This window comes from Bos grunniens, chromosome X (genome assembly GCF_055505025.1).
Source record: "Bos grunniens cultivar Pamir isolate PY7600 chromosome X, Bosgru_T2T1.0, whole genome shotgun sequence".
Lineage (NCBI taxonomy): Eukaryota > Metazoa > Chordata > Mammalia > Artiodactyla > Bovidae > Bos > Bos grunniens.
In genome coordinates this window covers 138,541,490-138,564,641 of record NC_141194.1, presented here as the reverse complement: position 1 = coordinate 138,564,641, position 23,152 = coordinate 138,541,490, and the positions used below count along the sequence as shown (strand labels likewise).

The 23,152-nt window shown below is 37.2% G+C and overlaps 1 protein-coding gene and 1 non-coding gene across 27 annotated transcripts in view; one reads left to right on the top strand and one right to left on the bottom strand.

The window, feature by feature from the left end:
- Positions 1 to 23,152, bottom strand: part of THOC2 (THO complex subunit 2) — a 118,575-nt gene that overhangs the window by 67,742 nt on the left and 27,681 nt on the right. For 23 of the 26 annotated variants that reach the window (XR_015159095.1, XR_015159094.1, XM_086388173.1 and 20 more), the window contains exons 5-8: positions 22,537 to 22,607; positions 21,560 to 21,681; positions 20,876 to 21,009; positions 8,568 to 8,734 (exon numbers count right to left, since the gene is read on the bottom strand). Coding sequence is in view for 22 of the 26 variants with exons in the window: in XM_086388173.1 (XP_086244299.1) it covers positions 8,568 to 8,734; positions 20,876 to 21,009; positions 21,560 to 21,681; positions 22,537 to 22,607 (494 nt within the window). In the remaining 4 variants the exon portion in view is untranslated. Of the gene's footprint in view, positions 1 to 8,567; positions 8,735 to 10,365; positions 10,548 to 20,875; positions 21,010 to 21,559; positions 21,682 to 22,536; positions 22,608 to 23,152 lie in introns of those variants that run through there. The other 3 variants (XM_086388197.1, XM_086388198.1, XM_086388196.1) reach the window with 2 other exon arrangements.
- LOC147341487 (U6 spliceosomal RNA) lies at positions 5,920 to 6,026 on the top strand. Its single transcript, XR_015159968.1, has one exon. It is a non-coding gene; the product is annotated as a U6 spliceosomal RNA (small nuclear RNA).

Below are 23,152 nucleotides of genomic sequence, written 5' to 3'. Positions count from 1 at the left end.
CCTGTCTTATTTTACTGTTTCTCATTTCCTCCATCACTTTTTTAGTATTTTTTTAAATTCCCTGTTCCTTTCCTCTTCTATTTATTTTTTAAGTATTTTCTTAATGGTCACCTTGAGTGTTAACAATTAACATTCTAAACTTATAATAACATATTTTGAATTAATATCAACTTAGCTTCAATATTATACAAACTGTGCATCTATAAATCTCTATCCTTCCCCCCTTTATATTGTCACACATTGTGTGTCAACTAGATTATAATTTTTGTTTTATTCTTTTGTCTTTTAAATCATATCAGAAAAAAGGAGAAACTACAAATCAAAAATTACAATAATATTGGCTTTTATATTTAGCTATGTAGTTACATTTACTAATGTTCTTTATTTTTTCATATGGCTTGAAGTTACTGTCTAGTGTCCTTTCATTTCAATCCAAAGGACTCACTTTAGCATTTCTTGTAGGGCAGGTCTGCTAGCGATGAACTCCCCCAGCTTTTATTTTGGAATATCATAATCTCTCATTTTTGAAGGATAGTTTTGTTGGATATAGAATTCTTGGTTTCATTCTTTTAATACTTTACATAGTCCATTCCACTGCCTTCTGAAGAAATCAGCTGTCAATCTTATTGAGGTCACTTGTATGAATGAGTCACATCTGTTTTGCTGCTTTCAAGATTCTGTCTTTGACTATTTTATATATATATATATATATATATATACACACATATATAATATACTATATTATAATTTGACTATAATATGTCTCAGTATGGATCTGAGTTTATCCCATGTGGTGTTCCTCAAGTTTCTTAGATGTGTAGATTCATATATTTCATCAAATTTGAGAAGGTTTCCACCATTATTTTTTCAAATATGCTGTCCTTTTCTCTCTCTCTCCCCTCTGCCTCTGGGACTCCACAATATACATACTGACACACTTTTTTTTTTTTTTGGCTACACCATATATGGGATCTTAGTTCTCTAAACAGGGATTGAACCCAGGGTCACGGCAGTGAAAGCATCAAGTCCTAACCACTGGACAGCCAAGGAACTCCTCACATATTGGTATACTTGATGGTGTCCCATAGGTCTGTTAGGCTCTAATATTTTTCTTCATTCTTTTCTGTTTCTGCTCCTCAGACTATATAAGGCACCACTGGACACTGTGTGGCAGGGTATACCATTATCCAAAAGGTATTTTTAGGAGATTCCCATGGATGGGATCTTCCCTGGACTCCCTGGTGGCTTAGATGGTAAAGCATCTGCCTACAATGTGGGAGACCCAGGTTCAATCCCTGGGTCGAGAAGATCTCCTAGAGAAGGAAATGGCAACCCACTCCAGTATTCTTGCCTGGAAAATCCCATGGACGGAGAAGCATAGTAGGCTAGTAGGCTATAGTCCATGAGGTTGCAAAGAGTGGGACAAGACTGAACGACCTCACTTTCACCCTAGCCCGAGGGATGCTCCCAGTCAGGCAAAACAAAGACAAGCCCTTGCACCAATCCTTCAGGGAGTAGCCAGACAGGCCAAATTCTTTGAGAACAATTCTTTATATCCTCAGGCATTAGCAATCTGTACTAGGAATGCCTGCTTTTATCTTCACAGCTACCATCAATCTGGGTGTGAGATAGTAGGCAGGCAATTTAAAATGCCACAGAGCTCTCTTATCCCAAACAGCAGCTTCTTTCTTCACCAAATCATTTCTTGGTTGTTTAAGTTTTTACTAAATTCCAGAGTTCTGTGAAAGTTGACTGACAGTTTTTTTGCCAGTTCATCAGTTGCTTTTCTGAAGGGACAGAGCTCTGAGTTCTGTACTCTGCCACTTTTAGTTATGTATTATTGTTGTCATCTATGGACCCCTGGGTCACTGCCCTTTACTTAGCAATGAATGACCTTAGCTTTTGATTCAGTGTCACTTTCTCCAACTCTATTCCTTTCTTAATTTTTAGAGATTATCATATACATGCTAGTGATACTTCCAACATGCTGGTTTCTTAGTTCCTTGAATTCCACTCTTGCAAAGACCTCCTCTACTCTATTTTAGCCATTCACTCCATATCCTAAATTCTAATATTACCAATAGCTACAACTCCTCAAAGTACTAATTTCACATATCCACCCTCAAGTGGGTCCTTAATGTCACTGGCCAATTATACTCTTATTTCTCTAGTCCATTCACTCTCATACTCTCTTACGCAACTATTTCCTACTTTCTCTTCTAAGCTCCAATACCTCCTCTATCATTCCCTTTCTCATCTGATGAACTTGCTTTCTATTTCAGCATGAAAACTGGATCAATCAGCAGGACCTCTACAAATTCTCACCATCAGATCTATCCACCTACCATCAAGTGTACCCACATATGCTACCTTTCCACCTGTTATTATATGTGAATTCCCTGTGGTCCTATATAAAGTTCATCCATCACTTACGCTATAAGCTGCATTCTATCTTATTCAAGAACACTAATCCAATAATTTGCTCCTCTTTCTCCTACATCACCAGTTTTCTTTCTGTTCAATCATTCCCATCAACACATAAACAGTCTCTCTCCTATCTTCAAAGAAAATCTCGAGTTCACTTCCTCAGTTACCCCTCCATTTATCTGTGCCTCTCTGTAGCAACTCCTTTATAGAGTTGTCTATTCTCATTGTCTCTAATTCCATTCTTCCCATTCTCTTTTAACATCACTCAAACTCTACAAATATGGCTAGTTTTGAACTCCCTGCTAATAAATCCATTTTTCAGTCCTCATCTTAAATGACCTGTCAGAGACATTTAACAGACTTGATCACTCCTTCTTCCATTTAGCTTCCAAGATGCTATATTCTTGTTTTCCTCTTACCTTACATGTGTTCCTTCTATATCTCCTTTGCTGGCTCCTCCTCTTTTCCCAGGCCCTTTAACATCAGAGTACCCCAAGGCTCAGCCTTTGGTTCTCTTATCCAACTTAATGATTTCATCCAGTATCACAACTTTAAATATCATCTATGTGCTTTTGGCACCCACATTTCTATCTCTAGCCCTTTCTAGTTCAAGTGCTTTCTCCAGCACACCAAATCCAATATCCAGTTATTTGCTCAACATCTCCACTTGGATATCTGAATCTCTAACAGGTATTTCAAACTTAAGATGCCCAAAACTGAATTCCTGATTCCTGCCCACAGTACTCCAAACTCATTCCACCTGAAATTTACCCTATCTCAGTTGATGACGAAAACTATCTTTTTAGCTGCTCAGTCCAAAAAAAAAAATTTAGGACAGTCTCTAACTCTACTTTCTCACATTCTATATCTAATCCATCAGCAAATACTATTGGCTCTACCTTCAAAATATATTCAGAACATTATCTACTTCCACTACTACCATAACCATATTGATTCTTTGAAAACCTAAGTCAAAATGCATATGTACACACTCTTTTTGTCTCTCTTGTCTCTTTCTCACACACACATCACTCATGTCACCATTAGATGTGTCTACTAAAGAAACTCCTTACTCTGATGGCTAGTAATTAATGTGGGGGAAAAAATGAAGTATTTGTCTGTCTTTCTAGTAGGAACTGTACTGCAGAATAACCAAACAACTCAAGTTAATAAGGGACAACTGATGGCTCATAAATGTAGACGGCAAGATAAAATTAGTGAACCAACAATTTGGAACACCAAAGGAAATAACTGACTCAAAAAACTGCCATCCATGTAGTTACATTACACTTAATGAAAGATTGATGAAAAACTGGATATTCACATGTTACCAAATATCAACCTACAGATAACTTGCTGTTGACAAGATGGGGAAATGTCATTGTATAATGGAGGGATTATATTGTCATCAACTTACTGAAATATTAGAAGTCAGTATTAGATGCTATGCAATATGAAACATATAACACAACCTATGAAGTATTTTTGCCACTAATATTTTACCTGAACATAGTCGAGCCTTTAGCCCTAACTTCAAGCATATAAGAAAAACAGGGGATAAAGAACAAATTAAACCAACCACAAAAAGCAATTAGATAAATCCAAAAGGTGGAGTCCTCTTTGGGAATTTCTCTTCAACAAGTGACTGCCATTAATGGAAGGGGTGGGGGAAATTATTCTAAACTGAAAGAGAGTAAAAAAATCCCCAAAATCAAATATTATATTTGTGTGGTCTTTGACTGGATCATCATTTGAACAAACCAGGTGTAAAATGCATTTGGGGGACAACTTGGAAAATCTAAATATGGTCTGAGCTATGATAGCAGTCTAGTTAGATATAAAATTAGTATCATGGTTGTATAGAAAAATGTCCTTACTGTTAAAAAATACAAATTAATGTATTTAGGAGCAACCAACCATTCATGATCTGTAATATAAATTAACATTTCCCCCCCAAATTATACCAATGTGTTAATAAACATACTTCTAGGTGATAGAGTTAAGGGTATTCACACTATTCACTCTTTTCTATATGTCTAAAAATGTTCATAATAAAATTAAAAGGTAAAAGAAAAACAAAATGAAAAAAACTACACCAGATCATATCATTCAAAACCTCCACTGGCTTCACTGGGCACTGGAAGTCAGAAACCTTGCACCAGTCCACGTGATATGGTCCCTCATCTTTGACCTCAGCCACTACCGCTCTCCCACTCAATCACTCTCATCCAGCCACACTGGTCTCCTCGCTGTTATTCAACACATTAGGCATGCTCACACCTGAAGACTGTTGCCCTAGCTGTTCTCTTTGCCTGGAGGCTCTTCCAAATATCTGCAGTTTACACTCTCACATCATCTGTTTCTTTGCTTAAATAAACTCACCTTTTCAAAGAGGTCTACTCTTACTTTTTTGTTTAAAATTGCCACTTCACCACTCTAGTACTCTCATTCTTCCTTATGCTGCTCTCTTTCTTCTTTTGCCCCCTCTCATTGATCACCTTTGCTTAGAATATAAGCATCATGAAGGCAAGGATTTTTATTTGCTTACATATGTAGTCGCAGCACTTAGGACACTACCTGACACATAGGAGGTGTTCAGTCAATATTCCTTAAATGAGTATATTAGGGTTATAATAGTGCATAACACCATGGTACCGCTATTACTGTGTTCTGAATCAAGAAACCAAAAAGCTGGGACAAGAGTGAGAGTCATCATCTCCTTCCTCTTCCTGTGGCAAGATAAACCCAGCCAAGTTTGTCTTTCAGTATCCTCACACTTTCTAGTACTCCTTTCTTCTTGCCCTTCGTGCTGACCCTAAACCCTCTATTCCAGCAATCTCTGTTAAGGGAACTGAATCAGCCCAATTTTCCAAAGTCTGTTCTAAAACTGCTTATATCCCTACCAACTTTCCAAGTCAAGACATCCAGTACAGGTAATCCCAGGTTGAAATCAGAATAAAATCACTCTGACTTTATAGCAGAAATAATTACCTTTGCCTAGAAGTCCTAGCATTAAGGGAAAAAAATTAAAAGAACCCTGTTAATCCCAATAACTTCCAATTGGTGAAAATATGGGTTGTGGACAGGGGGAGTAAACATTTTCAGGAAGTGATGGCAGGGGGTTGGGGTGGGTAGACTTAGGCAAGAGACCAGTACACAGGGTGAGCATACATGCTTAGGAACCAATTCCCCAGGTTAGAAGCCCTCAGCAGTTCTTGATTTTCGTGGCTTTTCCTACTTTACCTCACCAGAATACAAATTATCTAAAATCTCTTACATTTCTTCCCCTGCCCTCAGTGGTCCTTAAGATTACAGATTCCCAAAATAAGATTGCTCAGGCAATAAAAATAAGCAAATGGTGTTATACAGAACAATACCAGGGTTACTCTTTCCAATAATAGGTTATTTCTAAATCAAATATTTTTTGGTTGGGCATTTCTTATGTAAGACAAAGGCCCCATTATCTACTTTTTTTTAAAAAAGGATCATTCCGTGCTCGCTTCGGCAGCACATATACTAAAATTGGGACGATACAGAGAAGATTAGCATGGCCCCTGCGCAAGGATGACACGCAAATTCGTGAAGCGTTCCATATTTTTTGAATGGATAAGAAAGCTGTGGTACATATACACAATGGAGTATTACTCAGCCATTAAAAAGAATACATTTGAATCAGTTCTAATGAGGTGGATGAAACTGGAGCCTATTATACAGAGTGAAGTAAGCCAGAAGGAAAAACATAAATACAGTATACTAACGCATATATATGGAATTTAGAAAGATGGTAACAATAACTCTGTATACGAGACAGCAAAAGAGACACTGATGTATAGAACAGTCTTATGGACTCTGTGGGAGAGGGAGAGGGTGGGAAGATTTGGGAGAATGGCAATGAAACATGTAAAATATCATGTAGGAAACGAGTTGCCAGTCCAGGTTCGATGCACGATGCTGGATGCTTGGGGCTGGTGCACTGGGACGGCCCAGAGGGATGGTATGGGGAGGGAGGAGGGAGGAGGGTTCGGGATGGGGAACACATGTATACCTGTGGCGGATTCATTTTGATATTTGGCAAAACTAATACAATTATGTAAAGTTTAAAAATAAAATAAAATTAGAAAAAAAAAAAAGGATCATTCCAACATTGGTTAACCCCCAGGGATATTTTAATTCAGTTCAAAAAGTGCTACCATTATGAGGAATAGTCTCATACAGAAAGTTTTAATTCTAAAACTGATATTCAACTAACAATACTATATTAAGCAGTAGGTCATCATTATTCACTGCAATAAGCCCTGAAACCCTCAGTCTCCAAAGTCCTAACCTATATTCTAATTAATCATGCTCAAGTTAAATTTCAGCTACCCTGTCACTTCAGCAGTTGGCTTCATGTTCTCAAATCCAAAACAATCAAGGTGCAATTAAACACCTGAACTTCTCTTTCTCTATACTAAGAGTAGACTCCCTGGCTGCCAGCAGGAATAGGAATGACTATCATCACTAATTTTTAAACAAAGGTGAAATGCCCTTGCCCCAAATCCTTGACACTTCTCTTGTTTGGTACCAAAAAGCTATATGCTTTTAGTTCTGAACTAAGTTATCTTCTGGAACATTATAGAGAAATGGAAAAATTAAGATAACCAAAGGCAGTAGGTGGATTATATTTGAGAATCCTAAAAGAAGCTGTCCTTCTATCCTGAACTTGAGCTCTCAGGGATAGGAATAGACACTCTTTTCCAGAGTATCCTCAGTGCTTAACACAAAGCAACAACATACCATAAAAACTCAGTAAATGAGTATTTCCTGACTAGTTGAAAATCCCAGGCAGGTAGACAAATCAGAAAAGCCAGACCAGAAAGACAACAGAGGCCTTATTACATTAAAATCCGCCACGCTATTGCGAAAATTATCTTCCTAAAACACAGATCATTCAACTTTTACTACAGGCTAAGCAATAAAATCAATCAAGAGAAATCAGTAAAATATAGACCCTGTCCTAAATGACTCACAACCTAGCAAAGGAGACAGACACAGTGTATTCCAATATAACCTGATAAGTGCTAAAAGTCTGAGTTAAGTTTTATGAGAACAGAATTTAAGAAGTGACTTAAACTCTGCATGGGTGAAGTGTCCACCAAAAACTTTTATAGTTCAAGAAGTACTTGATCTTAAAGAATAAATAAGAATTTACAAGATGAAGAAAAGACAGATGAAAGGGGTGGGTAAGTACATTTTCCAGTTATAAGGAACTGCATTTAGACAAAGGTCTATACATAGCAATGCCCATACCAAAGTTCAAGTAACAGCTAGTAATTTAATATGACTAGAATATTAGATGTGACTGGAAAAAAATTACTAAAGATAAGGCTGGAAAGAAAGAATGGGACTAGATTGTGAAGAGCCTTTTCTGCTACATTTAGAAGTTTGAATTTCATCCTGCCAGCAAAGGTTTTTAAGCAGTGTGTTAATTAGATCTCTTTCAGCATGTAACAGTAGTACATCCATAATATGAAAGATGGATTGAAAGAGAAATAATCAGAGACCACAGATCTGCAAGATAACTACGCAGTGGTTTAAGTAAAAAATGATGCAAGATAGGCCTCAAGAATTTATTCATATCCATAAAAAATTTCAATGGTAACTACCCATATGATAAAATTCTAACTCAACACAGCATTCAAGGCTCCTGACAATCTAAAGTTGTGCCAACCTTTCCAACCTCACTTCCTGTCCCTTTTTCCCCCATATCTTACAATCCAGCCACATGAGACTAAGTACCATTTCTTCAACTTGTTATATACATTCTGTCTCCCATGTCTTCATTCACACGCTATTTGTTACTTCTGCACAGACAACTCTCAACAAACTCGTACAGCCTTCAAGCACCAGGTTCCAAAAAAAAAATGTTATATCTGTAAGTCTTCCCTGACTCCATCTCTCTCAAGGCAAAAATTTATTAGGCTTTCTTCGAGACCTTCACATCACATCATTCATACCACTAATGTAGTTTCTTATCCCTTCTACTAAAATGGCTGAGCTGAAACCAATCGTTTACAAATAAAATTCAAAGTAAATTTGACATATAAAATCACAAAATTTATACACACACACATATACATACACACACATTTTTTTTTTACCTGATAAAACTTGAATTTGAACCCAAGAATATGACACAGTGTTTGCGGTTCACACATACTCATGTAAGATTCTAATAAAGATATAAAGAAGTCATCGTGTTCTGGCCTGCATTCAAACACTTCTAAAATGACATCCAGAACTCTATTGGGATCCAGATTAAAGCATCCTGTAACAGATGAGATATACACAAATTCAAAAGTGATTATACATCATTTCTAGAAAAATCATTAACTTTCAGGGACAACTTACATAAAATAAAGACAACTTCTTTTACAAGTTTGCCTTCTCTGCCCCAGAGGGAAATCTTCATTTTCAAGGTCATCAAGACAACCCCCCACATTTTACAGATAAGAAACATGACTTTCCCAGGATTACAGAGCAGATTACTAACACAGCTGAGCCCAGGACCCTGTGACGCTAAGTGAACCTTCTATGCCACATTATCTCATCAATTCTTGTTTACTCACACTAATGAAAGAGATTCACATTTTTAATTCTTATCAAAATATGAAAATCAAACAACGTGTTTTACAAGTTAGACAACTTTTATGCAGAACTATTTGGAATGTGGATAAACAAGTTAGAAGCTCAGGTTTGTGAAAGTAGAGCATCATTTTTAGAATCATATTTTAGTTTATCTTATATACACAACAAAGCTACAAAAAGTAATTATATATTGATAGTTTTTGGCAGTAATTCTAAAGGAAATCAGGTACACTGCTGATACTAAAGATATGAGAATACCAAGGGGCTGGGGACAAAACACAAGCAAACAGAGAAGTAAGAAAACAATCTAGGTAGATCAGGAAAGAGAAGGGAAAGAAGCACTTAATAGGGACTGATGGTTACTTACCCTTGCTAATCTCCTAGAGTAAGTTAAAAAGGCCAATAGACATGAATTTAATAAACATTCCTATCAGCCACTCTACTCTCAATACTATTATTACCTCTATTTGCATTCATCTTCAGCTGTTACTATAATCATATTATAGTGCAGTTAGACCCTATGTGCATTTGAGAATGCAACCATTTACACATAATAAACAATGCAAAATAAAAAAGACAAATCATTTAAATGATATAGTCAAAAACAGATCTTGCTGTGATTTATGTCATAGAGTGTTTTGCCTATGTTTTCCTCTAAGGGTTTTATAGTATCTGGCCTTACACTCCCATTGGTGGGAATGTAAACTGGTACAACCACAATGGAGAACAGTATAGAGGTTCCTTAAAAAATTAAAAACAGAACTATTAGGTTGGTGCAAAAGTAACTGTGGTTTTGCATTGTTGAACTTTGCCATTTGATATTAGAATGCATTCTTAAATAAATATGCTTATGTTCTGTATCATTTTAACGTGCATTTCTCACTTTATGTTTTTTGGCTAGTAACTTATTACTTGCTATTTATTTCATATGTATTTTAGACCAGGGAAATGATGTTAGACAAAAAGCAAATTTGAGCAATTTTCTTATTTGAATTCAAAATGGGTCGTAAAGCAGTGGACACAACTCGCAACATCAACAACGCATTTGGCCCAGGAACAGCTAACAAACATACAGTGCAATGGTGGTTCAAGAAGTTTTGCAAAGGAGACAAAACCCTTGAAGATGAGGAGCACAGTGGCTGGCCATTGGAAGTTGACAACAACCAAATGAGAGGATCATCAAAGTTGATTCTCTTACAACTACATGAGAAGTTACCCAAGAACTCAACGTCGACCATTCTGTGGTGATTTGGCATTTGAACAAATTGGAAAGGTGAAAAAGCTTGATAAGTGGGTGCCTTGTGAGCTGACCTGCAAATCAGAAAAGTCATCACTTTGAAGTGTCCATCTTCTCTTTTTCTATGCAACAACAACAAACCACTTCTCGACTGGATTTTGACATGCGACAAAAGTGGATTTTATACAACAACCAGCGATGACCAGCTCAGTGACTGGACCAAGAAGAAGCTCCAAAGCACTTCCAAAAGCCAAACCTGCACCAAAAACAGGTCATGGTCACTGTTTGGTGGTCTGTGTGTGCCAGTCTGATCCATTACAGCTTTCTAAATTCCAGCAAAACCATTACATCTGAGAAGTATGCCCAGCAAATTAATGAGATGCATGGAAAACTGTAACGCCTGCAGCCATCAATGGTCAACAGAAAGGGCCCAATTCTTCTCCACGACAACACCCAATTGCACAGCACACAACCAATGCTTCAAAAGTTGAACGAATTGGGCTATGAAGTTTCACCTCATCTGCCATATTCACCTGACCTCTCGCCAACCAACTACCACTTCTTCAAGCATCTCGACAACCTTTTGCAGGGAAAATGCTTCCACAATCATCAGGAGACAGAAAATACTTTCCAAAGTTCACTGAATCCCAAAGCACAGATTTTTATGCTACAGGAATAAACAAACTTATTTCTCACTGGCAAAAATATGTTGACTGTAATGGTTCCTATTTTGATTAATAAAGATGTCTTTGAGTCTAGTTATAATGATTTAAAATTCAGGGTCCAAAACCGCAATTACTCTTTCATCAACCTAATACCATAAGACCCAGCAATCCCAATCCTGGGCATATACCTGGAGAACACCATAATTCAAAAAAAATGCATGCATCCGAATGTTCGTTGAAGCACTATTTACAACAGCCAGGATAATGGAAGCAATCTAAATGTCTATCAACAGATGAATGGATAAAGATGTGGTACATATATACAATGGAATATTACTCAGCCATAAAAAAAATGAAATTGTGCCATTAGCAGAGACATGGATGGACCTAGAGGCTGTCACACAGAGTGAGTCAGAAAGAGAAAAACAAATATTGCATAATATCACTTATATGTGGAATCAAGAAAAATGGTACAGATGAACTTATTTACAAAGCAGAAATAGAGACAACAGATGCAGAGATCAAACATATGGACACCAAGGGGGAAGGGGGAAGTGGGATGAACTGGGAGACAGAGACTGACACATACACACTACTATGTATAAAATAGATAACTAATGAGAACCTACTGTATAGCACAGGGAACTCTACTCAAAGTTCTGTGATGACCTAAATGGGAAGGAAATCCAAAAAAGACGGGCTATATGTATATGTATAGCTGATTCACTTTGCTGTACAGTAGAAACTAACACAACATTGTAAAACAACTATAATAAAAATTAAATTTTAAAAATTAATTTAAAAAATAAATGATATAGTCAATTTCATCCACCATTCATCTCAAAATAATATATGCTGATGACCCAGAGTGAGCACATCACTCTGCTGTTCCCTCAGTTTATATCAGTTCCCTTATGCCTTGTGAATGGAATTCTTGTATTTTTAATAACAGATTTTTCATTAGGCATAGCCCCTAATACAAGCTAACCACTTCATCTGCGGCAAGCAAATAAACACTGATTTATTCTAATGCTGGAGCAAAAAAGAACACTGTCAATTGAGGGAGAGTTGTTGGATCTAATCACTGTACATTATGGATGACTTAGAGGATTTTTCAAAGAAAATTCTTATATAATGTATTAATGATTTCTCTATTAAAGAGTTACTTTTATTATCTCCACACTTAAGTGTATTAAATGCTATAAAGCTAATGTCTAATTTGCAGTATCTTAGCCATCACTTAGAAAACCAAACCCTCCAAATTTAAGTATTTCTTTCTTCCTTTTATGAAACCAAAGCTTAGAATACATTTTTCTTCCACTTCTCATACTAAAGAAAGAAAGGACCAATACAATGATCATCTTATAGAAAAGAGCTCGACTTTCATAAATTCTCCAGAGATGTTTACCTAAAGCTCTGGGAAGAAAACTTCTGAATATTTTTGCCTTTCCTTGCACCCTCAAAAAGTATGGTCTATGAATGTACTCCAAAATAGCAACTGGAATTTTTAAATGCTGCTGGTGGAAATATACAATGTAAAATAGTATGACTACTTTATAAAATCACCAGCTTCCTTAAAAGTTAAACTTAACACCTACCATATGACCCAGCCATTTCATTCCTAGGTTTTACCTCAAGAGAAAAAATGTTTATGTCCATATAAAGACCTATACACAAATATTCACAGCAGCTTTATTTATAATAGGACACTCAAATATCCATCAACAAGTGAATGGATAAAATGTAGTACAGTATAACTGTAAATATACAGTGGAATACTACTCAACAATAACAAGAACGACTAATACAAGCAACGACATGGATAAATTACAAAATAATTATGCTGAATGAAATAAGTCAGACCAAAAAAAAAAAGCTCACTGTATGATTTCATTTATAAAAGAACTACAGAAAATGTAAACTAATCTATAGTGTAGGAAGCAGATCACTGAACTTTCCTGGTGGTCCGGTGGTTAAGAAGCCACCTGCCAACGCAGGGCACATGGGTTCAATCCCTGCTCCAGAAAGAGTCCACATGCCATGGGGTAACATGGCATGCCCATGCACCACAACTACTGAGCCCATGCTCTAGAGCCCACAAGCCACAACTCTTGCTGCCTGCATGCCCTAGAGTGTGTGCTCTGCAACAAGAGAAGCCACTGCAATGAGAAGCCTGCACAAAGCAACTGGAGCCTGCTCACCACAACTAGAGAAAACCCATGTTCAACAATGAAGACCAAGTACAGACAAAATATTTTTAAAACTTTACAAATTAAAAAAAATGCAACAGCATTATAAAAAAGAAAGCAAGCAGATCATTGATTATTCCGGGAGGAAATAGGGAGTAAGGAGGAATGAAATACAAAGAGACAAGAGGAAATTTGGAGGGTGGGTGATAGAAATGTGCATTATCTAGATTGTGGAGATGTTTTCACAAGTGTATATATGTGTTAAAACTCAATCTGTACACTTTAAATACACACATTTTATTGTACATCAATTATGCCTAGATGGGCTTCCCTGGTGGCTCAGAGGTTAAAGCATCTGCCTGCAATGAAGGAGACCTGGGTTCGATCCCTGGGTCAGGAAGATCCTCTGGAGAAGGGAATGGCAACCCACTCCAGTATTCTTGCCTGCAGAATCCCATGGACAGAGGAGCCTGGTAGGCTACAGTCCATGGGGTCCCAAACAGTCAGACACAACTGAGCGACTAACACTTCATGCCTAGATAAAGTTGAAAAAAAAAAAAAAGCTTTCAAACTGCTATAACACTAACAATAGAGTATGGAAGTAGGATCTAGCAAACTTTCCAACCTTATAACTGCTCCTACATTTACTAAACATAAAAATTCACTCAACTAAATAAAAATGAACAATGCTCTATTCCATCAGAGAACAAAAAGATACATTGAATATATTTTAGAAAAAAATGTTAGCTTATAATTACCCATTTAAGCTACAGTCCACAAAACTTGTGTATAAGGACTAGAACAACAACATACTACATGGAAATGTTGTGTTTCATTCATACTGCTTTACAGTTTATATTTTCAATGTGTTACAGAATGGACCATTGATATGTTTTGTTTAAGAGTATTATTTCACAAAGGTTATTTTACAGTGATCTGTAATGTCAACCAATTTCTTTCTAGAAGCAATTTAAGGTTGTAACCTAGACGAACAGGACGCAACATTTATTTATAACAGATGACAATGTTTGCATCTCTTACCAAAAAAAACCTGGCTTATGAGTTTTCTGTTATATGTCTCAGGTGCCATAAGTTAGTCCAATCAATTGGAATGACCTATGCTACACAATGGGCTTTCCCAGTGGCTCAGACGGTAAAGAATCTGCCTGCGATGCAGAACAGGATTTGATCCTTGGGCTGGGAAGATGCCCTGGAGAAGGAAATGGCTACCCACTCCAGTATTCTTGCCTAGAGAATCCCATGGAAAGAAGAGCCTGGCAGGCTACAGTACATGGGGTCACAAGAGTCAGACACAACTGAGTGACTAACACACATATGCTATATAACAAAGAAAAATAAACCAAACGAAGGATTTAGAAAATCATTTTTTAAATGGCAGAGTTTTGCTAATAACAGTTAAGCTATTTCATATACAATTAAGATTTTAGTATCAATAAGTAAGCTTAAAATGTACAAAATAATTTTTTTTCTAATGGCAACTGTGGTAGAACAGGCAATCTTGTGCTCAAACATCTTAAAAAGGCTTTTATCTAGCCCAAGCATTGATAGTCATGTCATCCTGAGAAAGAGCATAAGCCTACCCGCTACCTCTATATCAGGTACATTAAGCAATACACACACACACGCACACACACACACACACACACACACACACACACACACACACATGCTTTTTCAGGAACAAACAGGGAACCATATGGGAAATAACATTTTAAATAGTAGACCTGTAATGGCCATGGATTCATTCCTTCATTTAAATAAACATTAAGTAACTACCCACTCCAGTACTTTTGCCTGGAAAATCCCATGGACGGAGGGGCCTGGTGGGCTGCAGTCCATGGGGTCGCTAGGAGTCGGACACGACTGAGTGACTTCACTTTCACTTTTCACTTTCATGCGTTGGAGAAGGAAATGGCAACCCACTCCAGTGTTCTTGCCTGGAGAATCCCAGGGATGGGGGAGCCTGGTGGGCTGCCGTCTATGGGGTTGCACAGAGTCGGACACGACTGAAGCGACTTAGCAGCAGCAGCAGCAGCAGCAACTACCCACTATGTACCAAATGCTTGTGATACAGAGATTAATAAAATGCCTTCCCTACCCATAACAAAAGTTCACAGATTTTGGATGATACATCTTCGGAAAAAATGCAATGAAAAGTAACTGAATGTTCCCCAAAGATGGATAAGATGGCCAGTATTAGAGCAACTAACTGCAATTAGAGGCAAAAAACATGACTAAAGTGACAATGGTTCTTTTAGGGACAGGTCAAATTGAGATTCTTAACAGAAACAGAAAGACCTTGGTAACACTGCAAACATGACTGGGAGAGACGTCCAGCCTATACATTTTCGACAATAAAACAGAATGATAGCTTCAATTATCATGTTCCTGACAGAATAAACCTTATAAGACAAAAAAAAAACCATGTTCTTAACAAAAGGACATGATGTAGCTCTGGCATGTAGAATTACTTAAGAAGCAGGCTAAGCGGTGGTCTGAATGTTTTTTGTACTTCCAAAATTCATGTTGAAATTCTAATGCCCAATGAAATGGTATTAGGAGATAGGCTCTTTGAGAGATGAATAGGTCATAAAAGTATAGTCTCATGAATCAGAGTAATGCCCTTAGAAAAGAGAGCTCCTTGCCCCTTTTACCACATGAGAATACAACAGTAAGTTAGCAGTCTGCAACCCAGAAGAGGGCTGTCATGAGAACCCAACCATGCTGGCACCCTGATCTTGGACTTCCAGCCCCCAAAAATGTGAGAAATACATTTCTTTTGTTTATAAGCCCCACAGTCTATGGTATTTTGTTACAGAAACCTGAATGGACTAAAACAGGCTAATGAAAACTTATGCTAGACTATTTCTAAGAAATAGTTTTGCAAAAAACTGCACATTTCAAGGCAAGAACCAGAGAAGCAAGATGCAGAGCAATGCATCCAACAAAATAAAAGTATAATAGTTAAAACAAAAAACTATACTTAAGAACCCCGATTGCTGTCTTCCTTTTCTTAGTAGAGATAAATGACTTCTTTGTAACTCATGTATAGGAAAGAAACACCAAAAAAGCAAAGCCTTAGGTAAAGGAAGCAGTCAACTGGTTTCTGCTTCCAAGGGATAGGAGAGTGTTGATACAATAAGAAGCGTCAAGGCTGAAAGGCTCTTATATGCAAACTGATCTGAAGACAGAATACTAAGTACATTCAAGACAATGTACTCAAAGGGGTTAAATGTCCCATAATCTGCCAAAGAATAAAATCATTTGACTTGGGGTTTTGTTTTTAATATTTCTCTGGTCACTTAACAAGCAACTAAGAGGGCTTGGGAGACTGGAGGAGGAGAGACTCTCACCCAACCCTTCCCACCTCCAGTCAGATTTACAACCTTGGACACCAGGTGACAAATGAAGGTCCTGAGGTTTGGCGAAGAGGGCTCTGATTCTGCATGAGAAGGAAAGGATCAGAGAGTCAAAGCCAAAAAGATCCTGGGCCACTAAACCCCAAACCAGCAAGAATCATTTTCAGTCTCCAAAACTAAACTCAAGCTAGCTCCATGACTAATTTTTAGACATAACTTTTTATTGACAGCAGCAATCAGCATACCACACCCTATGGATCAAACCCATTCGATTTTTGTAAGTAAAGTTGTGCTGTCACAGACACTCCTTTATTTACACGTTGTCCATGGCTGATCTCACACTACAATGGCAAAAGCGAGTAGCTGCAACAAAAAACATATGGCCCACAAAGGAAAAAAATATTTACCATCTCATCCTTTACAGAAAAGGTTTGCTGACCACTAATTTAGAAGAAAGAAAAGGAAAGAATACCTACTAGTTATTACTTTTTCTGAAGGGCATACAGAAGAATAGACATCTTATAGTTTAGTTCAGCAATCAAAGGAGTCCATCTCTGGGAGTTTCTCGGCAGTCCAGTGGTTAGGACTCAGCACCTTTACTGCTAAGGGCCCGGATTGAATGCCTGGTAGGGAAAAGATCCCACAAGCTGCTTGGCATAGCCAAAAAACAGAGAGTCCATCTCTGATATTCTTTTCCCTAATTTATAAAATATGCTTTTTGCCATCTTGATGTGAGGATCATCTGTGAGGCATCTATGACATGGCAGCTCAAAAGCCTAATAATCACTATACATTCCTATTAAGTTTCTCAAACTTACTGTCAGACTTGAAATTGCAACCACCAGATAGACTCATAACTGTTCCTAATCCTTGCTTGCTTGCAGTAAACAGCCCAAGGCTATCTGACAGAATATAAATACTGTTTTTCATATTTAGGACATAAAATTTTGATGTGCCAGAATCTTTTAGGGAGCAAATGACTACCTTTTAATTATAGAATGATAAATAAGGATTTCTCCTGATCAGACCAAGTACCCTGAAATATAAGTGTATCTAAAATGCAAGCCTCCCAAACCAGATACCAGTTCTGTCAGTGGCTGGTGAAGGAGATCAGACCTGAGATAGCTTAGGTATTATCTGTCTAGATTGCTCCTAGAGAGAAAAAAATGGGAACAAACAAGAGGAAACTCATCCAAAGATGTCATGAAAAGCAGGATGCTATGTTAGTGAACTCCTCTGGCCAGATGAGACAAGGACTACCTAGAGTCTGCACTGAGGAATCTGGTAAACTCTAACACTGAGAGAGTGAGTACTCAGTCTGAACTTCAACTATGAAAAATTTCTTTCTCAGACAATGGGGGAGGAGAGGAATCAGCTAGCCAAAGAGAAACAAACACTGAGCCAGGGAAATGAACTTTCTCAAATCCTCCATGTTGCGAGAAAGAGGCTAAGAATCAGTATAAGCTATCCTAGAAAAGGGGACGGAGAAGGCAATGGCACCCCACTCCAGTACTCTTGCCTGGAAAATCCCATGGGCAGAGGAGCCTGGTAGGCTGCAGTCCATGGGGTCGCTAAGAGTCAGGCACGACTGAGCGACTTCACTTTCACTTTTCACTTTCATGCACTGGAGAAGGAAATGGCAACCCTCTCCAGTGTTCTTGCCTGGAGAATCCCAGGGACGGGGAAGCCTGGTGGGCTGCTGTCTATGGGGTCACACAGAGTTGGACACGACTGAAGTGACTTCAGCAGCAGCAGCAGCAGAAAAGGGGAAACATTCATTTGTTTTTCAACTAGTATTTATTCAGCACCTACGTACCAGGCACTAAGGTTAGAGGTACTAAACGAAACACAGAAAAACCCTCATTCTCATGGAACTTACTTACATTCCAGTGGGGCTGTGGCATAAAATACAGCGCATATTATATGGTGCCAAATGCTCAGAAGGAATATAGTGAACAACAGGGAGTGTTGCGGTGGGGGTGAGGTAGCCAAAGAAGTCTACACTGCAGAGGTGGCATTTGAGTGCTTCTGGGCTATCGTGCTTAGTAGTACACCTGACAGACTAGAATAGAGGGTTAGCCCAAGAAATCAAATTCTTTAAACTCATGGAATATCCATGTGAGTCATGAGCTTACAGCTGTGATTGCCACTGTTCTTCAGATACAGTAACATAACCTGTTCTCTATGGGGATAAAGTTCAAGAGAAGAAAGTACACAGTGTATGTTAGTCTCAGTTAGATAAAAGCATACAAAAATCCCTCTTTGAAATGTTCCCAAAATAACAAAGAACTAATAAAGTATAAACTCAAGGACAAAAAATAGAAGGAACAAGACAGACAAGAGATGTCAACAAACAAGCAGATAAAGTTTTTAAAAATGTGAAGACCTCATACAGCACAGAACTTTTATGTAGGGAATACCATTTTGACAGTACATGGCAGGATACAAGGAAAGACAAACCTATAGCAAGGTAGTACTGACAAACACCTCAAACTAGATCAAAATGCTGCAGGAAAAATGTAGAGCCTACCCTGGAAAGAACAGAAAGGAAACCCTACAGGTGGTTTTTTTTAATGGGTCACTGCCACACAATTTAAGCAAGCAAGCGCCCTGCAGCCCTAGGGGATTACCAGTCTTGGTGTTAAACTGACAATAGAAGTAGCAAAGAGACTTAATCAGCTGCCAGAATAAAACTTACTTCAAAGAAAAGGGTAAATTTAAACTAAAAGCTCCTTATCTCTATACCAGTTGGTCACCAAAAGCCTAAGTTAAAAGCAAAGATAACTGTAGTAAATCTAGTTTTATCTGGATCCCCAGTGGAGAAAGGAGGAAAGGACTAGGATACCTCCTCTCTCTTAATCATACACAAATTTCAAAACCACAGAAAATAACAGAATTGAGCATAAGCATCCTCTAAATCCTCTGGAGAAGGGAATGGCAACCCACTCCATTATTCTTGCCTGGAGAATCCCATGGACAGAGGAGCCTAGTGGGCTACAGTCCATGGGGCCCCAAAGAGTCAGACACAACTGAGTGACTGAGTGGACATATCCTCTAATAAAATATAACCAGTGAAGGACTTCCCTGGTGATCCAATGGTTAAGAATCCACCTGCCAACACAGGGGGCGTGGGTTCAATCCCTGGCCTAGGAGGACTCCACGCGCTACAAGGCAACTAGGCCTGTGCACCACAACTACTGAACCCACCTGTCCTGGAGCCTGTGCTCTTCAACAACAGAAGCCACTGCAATGGGGGCCCATGCACTGCAACTAGAGAAAGTCCCATACAGAGCAACAAAGACTCAGCACAGCCAAAAATAACAAATAAATTAAATACATAAAATTTTATATAAAACTAGTGAAGCAGAAAATATGACTTCTCCAACAGGTTTCAAAACTTAAGACATCCAAGTGTTGCAAAATCTTCCTTGAGATAGCATAACACCTAACAAATAGCAAAAATTCTTTCCATTCTTGAAAAATCAGAAGTACCTTATTTTTCTATCATTCATTCCTCCTTTCTATAGAAGCCAACTATTTCTTCCAAATGCTCAATACAAAAAACAACACTAGGACTTCCATGAAGGTCCAGTGGTTAATAATCTGCCATGCAGTACAGGGGATACTGGTTCGATCCCTGGTCAGGGAACTAAGATCCCAACATGCCACCGAGCACTCAGCCTGCATGCTGCAACTACTGAAGTCCGTGCACTCTGGAGCCCGCACGCCACAACTAGAGACCTTGCACACCACACTCCAGAGTCCAAGCGCTGCAACACATGACCCAACGAAAACACCACATGCTGCAAATTCAGATCCAATGCAGTCAAATAAATTTAAAACCAGAAAGAACAAGGCTAAAGAAATTCTATTCAAAAGGTAGGGAAAATAATACTCTCCTCTTTGTTACTCTTTTACAACATCCGCTGCACTTACTTTTAACAGATAAAATGTGTATCAAAGTTGCTTAGTATTTTTAAAATCAAGTTCAAAAGAACTGAACATCTCCACATTTCAAGAGTTCACCAAAGATTTTATTAAAGTTTTACTTTTGCTTACTTTCTGCCCTCCATAAAATTATTGGAAAATATCTAAAAATTAAAGATAGAAATACTAGAAAGCAGAAACTAATGTAAACACAAGGGTAAGAGTACCAAAAAGATTTCTTACAAATGTTATCTCAAATTTTCTTCTGTTGATAATAATCTTAAAAGTACAAGCTGGACACTTCTCTCATTTCTTAATTTAAAAACAAAGATCTATAGAAAATGCACTAAGTTTGTCTTTATGAATATTCTTCAACAGTCAAATTTATTCTTAGTAACACATACCATATAATGTACATCTTACCTATTAAAGATTTGATATTTTCTAAGATTAAATCACTAGTAATATTTCCAGATAAATCTTGCCCCAATTCAGCAATCAGCTTGGCATAACCTTCATTTTCTTCTCTTAACAAATTAAATTTTTGCTGCTTATAACTGAAATTAGATAAACATCATAAAGCAGATAAAATTAATTTCAATTAACAGGCCTGCATAAGATTAATGTATTATTTTCATTGAATTTTCTTACTCTTATATTAAACCACCAAAAGAACAGTTGTTAGAAGTTTACCTCTTTGTATATCTTTTAGGATAGAAAATAACAGTGATTCATAAGAGACACCCCAATATGAATTACACAGGGGAAACCAGCTACACAAGGAAATGATACTGCTAACATAACACTATCTCCATCATTGACAAGAGTATACTCTAGGTGTAAATTATTTTACTGGTAGTAATAAAAATATCGATTATTTTAACTTCCAATAAGGAAAAAAAAATTAACATTAGTTTCACACAGGTAAAGTTCACTGCTGACTCAATAACCATAGGCCACTCTTAGAAAGAAAAAACACGAGACACACTCTAACAGCAAAAACAACAAAAGTCTTCAAAACACCTTTAAAAATTTCTGGTATTCAACATGGGAAGTAAAAAACATACACAGGCACTTGATCTGCAACATAAAAATGCATGTACTTACAAGAGTTTTGTCTTGATTTTAACTGACTTTTGATTGAATTGCTGTGATTGTTTGATAAGCCCTAACGATTCCAATGTTTCTGGATCCAAGCGTTCCTTTAGAACTGTGTCTGAAACTAAATACTGTATTAAAAAATATTAAAGGCCATTTATTCCTCAGCATTCCAACTATGCATCCACAATCTTAAAACATGCAAAATAATTTTCTCAAATAAGAATATTAAAATCATATTATATATATACACATATACAACTTTATAAAAAGGCTTAGAACTTCAATTTAACAAAAATGATGACTCTCAAAGTATTGAAAAATACAACACGTAGCTTTTTAAAACTTCACTAAAAATTATATGCATGCTCTCCATAGGCTACAAATGACAAGAACTACAGATGTAATTCTGATTAAAATTAAGTCTGATTAAAATTGAATTTTCTTTAAAATAATGCAGCACTTCAGCCTTCTTTCGTTTCTACTGTTTAAGTCAGATTCTAGTGCAGCAAAGACAAGGACATTATTCCAGATCTGAGTAATGCCATTCCTCCTTGGTTCTAAATTTATGAACATAAAATGGTTTACTAGACAATGATTATGACAAGTTCTAGAATTTATTATTTTTAAACTACCTCCATTCTTTTTCTCCTTGCTGAACAGTTTATGAAAAATCATTCAGTTTAAAAGCTGTCCACATCATTTCTACTCATCTGATAGATACTTACCTTTTCCTTAGTTAGAAATTTTCTAGATCAGGAATACCACCGAAGTTTCTATATGCATAGACAGTTTGATACAGTAGCATGCCTATTTCATAGAAATAGCATGTCTAATTTTACAAAGCATTCCATTTCAAAACCCAAGTCTCACCTGATAATGAACAGTCAACTGAATGTCAATATCCTTTTCCATTAACACAATTAATTGTGATTACAATCATTCCATAAAAAATTGAGAAATGGAAAGTATTTTTAAAAACTTACCAAACATGCTAATACCAATTGTGTAAAATAATCTCTCTTGCTTTTTTCTTCTAAACAATTTGTTTCAATATCTACAATGATGAAGGAAAAAAAGGTGAAAGTTTGATGACTGATTTTTCTAGACTACAGAAATATAACATACCTTGCTTCTTTAAAACTAGCTAAATTTAAAATACCTCATTCTGAATTGCGGGGAAAAGTTTAAACTGTGATAAGCATAAGCTGTCCTTCATACGAATATGAATAATTAGAATTAATTTCTCACGATATTGAAGACTGACCTTGTGACCAATGGCATATCCATAAAATGGTCAGTTGATTATGGAGCTATGTGCTAAGGCACTGGAAGCAACAAAGCTTCAAAAAACTACTGCTTTCAAAAAAAAAAATGGAAACATTCAGGAATTTCCTGGTGGTCCAGTGGTTAGTACTTGGTGTTTTCACTACCCAAGGCCTGGGTTCAACCCTTGGTTGAGGAACTAAGGACCCACAAGTCGTGTGGCATAGCCAAGGGAAAAAAAAAAGGAAACATTCAAGCAAAGTTTAAATGACCACGTGTCAGAGACAATAAGGTGGAAAATTGAACTGGGTGACAACAAAGATCTCTTCTAATACT